This window comes from Rhagoletis zephyria, unplaced genomic scaffold, assembly GCF_001687245.7.
Source record: "Rhagoletis zephyria isolate East Lansing unplaced genomic scaffold, Rhagoletis_zephyria_1.1 Rzeph_scaffold_19545, whole genome shotgun sequence".
NCBI lineage: Eukaryota > Metazoa > Arthropoda > Insecta > Diptera > Tephritidae > Rhagoletis > Rhagoletis zephyria.
In genome coordinates, this window is record NW_016176605.1 from 5,853 (window position 1) to 9,093 (window position 3,241).

Below are 3,241 nucleotides of genomic sequence, written 5' to 3' on the forward strand. Positions count from 1 at the left end.
TTTTTTACCGATTTTGCTATCGATATTGCCATCGCTTTTGTTATCGATAGTTTTATCGATTTTTTTATCGAATTTATTACCGATTTTGTAATGGATTTTTTGATAGATTTTGTTATCAATTTTGTTATTGACTTTGGAATCGATTTTGTTATCGATTTTGTAATCGATTTTTCGATAGATTTTGTAATCGATTTTTTATCGATTTTGTAATCGATTTAGTTAACGATTTTGTTATCGATATTTTTATCGATTTTGTTATCGATTTTATTATCGCTTTTGTTATCGATATTTTTTTCTTAGTTTGTGCTTTCGTTTTTGACTTGGATATGCTCTTAACCATACCACGTATTCTACGTTTAAATTTAGCGGGTGTATCTCCGATACAGCCTGCAGACGAAGACGAAGGCGCTGGACTGTTCCTTTTTTTATCATTCTAAATGGGTGATGAGCATCGCCCCACTCGCGAGCAGAGTTTTTTAAGTTTCCCACAGATTTTTTATAGACATGAACAATTTAAAAGCTCTCTATGCCCACCACAGTTCTAAATTGAAAAGTTGTTCACATAAGAATTTCCCCACGACACTCTTACATAAGCGAAAAGCTTTCTGAGCCCATTCAAGAGCCCTTTCAACAGCGGCGACGTATATTCAAATGCAAAGCAGGAATAATGCGAAAGTGGAGAACTGAAAGTGCCGTCGATGTACTTAAATGGGCGCGTGTTCAGTTGCTTGACATTTGCACAAAGGCAAACGGCTCTTAGGACTCTTGAATAGGACATGGAACATTGAAGGTAAACACAACATGAGTGGTTTTCAAAAGCTGACAGCAAAAACATGTCAACTGGCCAGCAAAGCATCCGCGGCATCGAAGCAATAATTGCATTACAAAAGCAAGTGAGCCTCTTAAGCCACTTTGCAACTAAATATCGAGTAAATCCAAATATCCACTCAAAAAGGGTACTGGTAGTTGCGCTGTTGGCGATTCTCGTCAGCCATCGCATGCTGGTCATATCGCGCCGAGCTATAGTCCCCAAGAAAAGGTCGGTTGTGACGCTGCGTGGCGTATGCTGGCAGCAGGAAAAGCTCATCGCTCACCGCCAATTGTTGGCATTGTTTGTGCATCGAGGCGCATTTATGTTCAACATTACCACAAAAAGCAAACCATCAATGACAACTAGTTGAGCCTCTGCGGCGTCAGATGTCGAGTAAACTGAAAGGGAATTCGTAGCAGAGCACAAAATAGGATGCAAACTGTGTGAGTGTGAGGGTGTGTATAATGGAGTAATTTCAATTGTATTGGAAATGTTTGTGGCGGTAGGCAATTTTTTTTTACTCAAACGCCGAGAGCAACGGCATACATACGTACGTACATACATACAGAAGTATGGCAATGAGTACTCTCACTTTGACTTTGAATCAGGCGCTACAAAAAGATTCACAACAAACTGCTAACTAGTGGACATACCCCGCCGGCAATTTTAATGGAAACCGAATCGGAATCAAGTTTTCTTTGCCCACAACTGACTACGTGGACCACCCAACAAAGAAAAAATAATAATGAGTGTGCCCATGCCCCACTACAGATGTGAAATTCCTTTGAACCATTTACTAATCGTTGCATAATCCGGATTTTGCAAATTTATTTTTGGATTGTCTCCAAACAAAACCTAACAAGGGATGACGGAAATCCGTTCCAAAATCAATCATAAATAAAAATTGTTTAACATAACTTTATTTAGATTTTCAAGTAAAAATTTTTCAAAATTCAAAATGCATTTCTTGAAAATTTCAGTATTTTTACGATTAGTTGGAGCTATTAAGCCAAAAATTTTTATAACTTTTGCTTTTAAAATTTTTTAGATTTTAGATTTAAAAACTGCTTATCCTCATCTTTACCCTGATCTTAAAGTCTTCACTTTAATTTCTAAATTCACCATGTTGTTTATTCAATTCACCACCGTCGCCGAAGTAGTTTCACTTCAAAAAATATTCTGCACCGAGCGCCTCTTTATAAATCTTAGGCGAGTAATACCAACCAAACAAAGGTAGTCTAACTGCACGCCAAATGTTTTGTTGCTACTAACAGCCGTATTCCCAAGCCAATGACAATGCTCAGCACTATTCAGCCCTATTCCTACGCCAATGATAGAACTCAACGGCTAAATATTGTCTTTACTACAGTGCCAAATACTATGCCTCAAATTTATTTTAAGCGTTCCAATGGTGACAACTACTTCGCCTAAAACTATGGAGCGCGTAAAGTTAAGTTTCTATAGCCTAGTTTTAGGCGCAGTAGATATGACAATAGTCAATAGATGAATTTTGTCGTTGGTGTGGGAATAGGGTTTTAATACTCTGAAATCTTAAATATGATTTATTCTCAAGTAGTGATTTATTCGCAAGCAGTTTCTGCGCACCTTGGAAACGTTGTAAGACGCCGAGTAAACTCCCATGGGCTGCCGAGGATAGGTGAGGCAGGGGTATTTATTTTTTCAAACTTAACTTTTCAAATTTTTAAAACAATAATATTAGTTTAGTTTTGCAATTATTGGATATACATACATATATGTAAATTTATAAATATCACGAATATTGAATAAATCTTTAATTCTATGTTTACATATTATAGTTTACTCGAATTTAAATTAATTGGTTTTCTTTAAACCTATTATTTAGTTTTGGTTTTGCTAGGTCGACTGGGTGGTTCTTTTGGATCCATCCAATGCCAATTTTTCCAGAATATACATTTCTGTTCCTCCTCAGAGTAAAGTTTGTTCGGTTCGCAGCGCACAGCTTTGGCTGGCTCTCCTTGCAAGCCGCATTGCCAATATGAGGTCGGATCTTCGAAATTTCGAAATCGTTGATTAACTTCAGCCGAAGTTTTGCAGCCTGGCTCACCGTTATCCTCAATGCGCACCATTTTCTATGGGTTCAGCTGAAAAAATTAGTAAGAAATATGTTTATTGAAAAAAATAGGAGTAGAATAATTGAAGTTTATAAAAGTTTTTTGTGTTTTGTAAAAAAAAATGGGGCCAAAAAAATTTTATTTTTTTACTATCTTTAGAGAGGGGCGGCAAATTCCATTCTACATACGCAATAAAAAGAGGCAGAGTGCCGATAATGTAAATATGGTAAATACCTTTTAGCAAGTTTTAGCTACTTCTCTTTGTTTAAAAAATATTTATTATTTTTTTTTATATTCAACAATTTATATTGAGCTCGAGGCCGCTTTAAATGAAAAT

The 3,241-nt window shown here is 36.3% G+C and overlaps 1 protein-coding gene across 1 annotated transcript; it reads right to left on the reverse strand.

Moving 5' to 3' along the window:
* Positions 1-2,643: 2,643 nt before the first annotated feature.
* On the reverse strand, positions 2,644-2,919 carry LOC108380533 (uncharacterized). Its single transcript, XM_017636904.1, has one exon. It carries the CDS (start codon positions 2,917-2,919, stop codon positions 2,668-2,670), a length of 252 nt encoding a protein of 83 aa, XP_017492393.1. The 3' UTR covers positions 2,644-2,667.
* Positions 2,920-3,241: the final 322 nt, after the last annotated feature.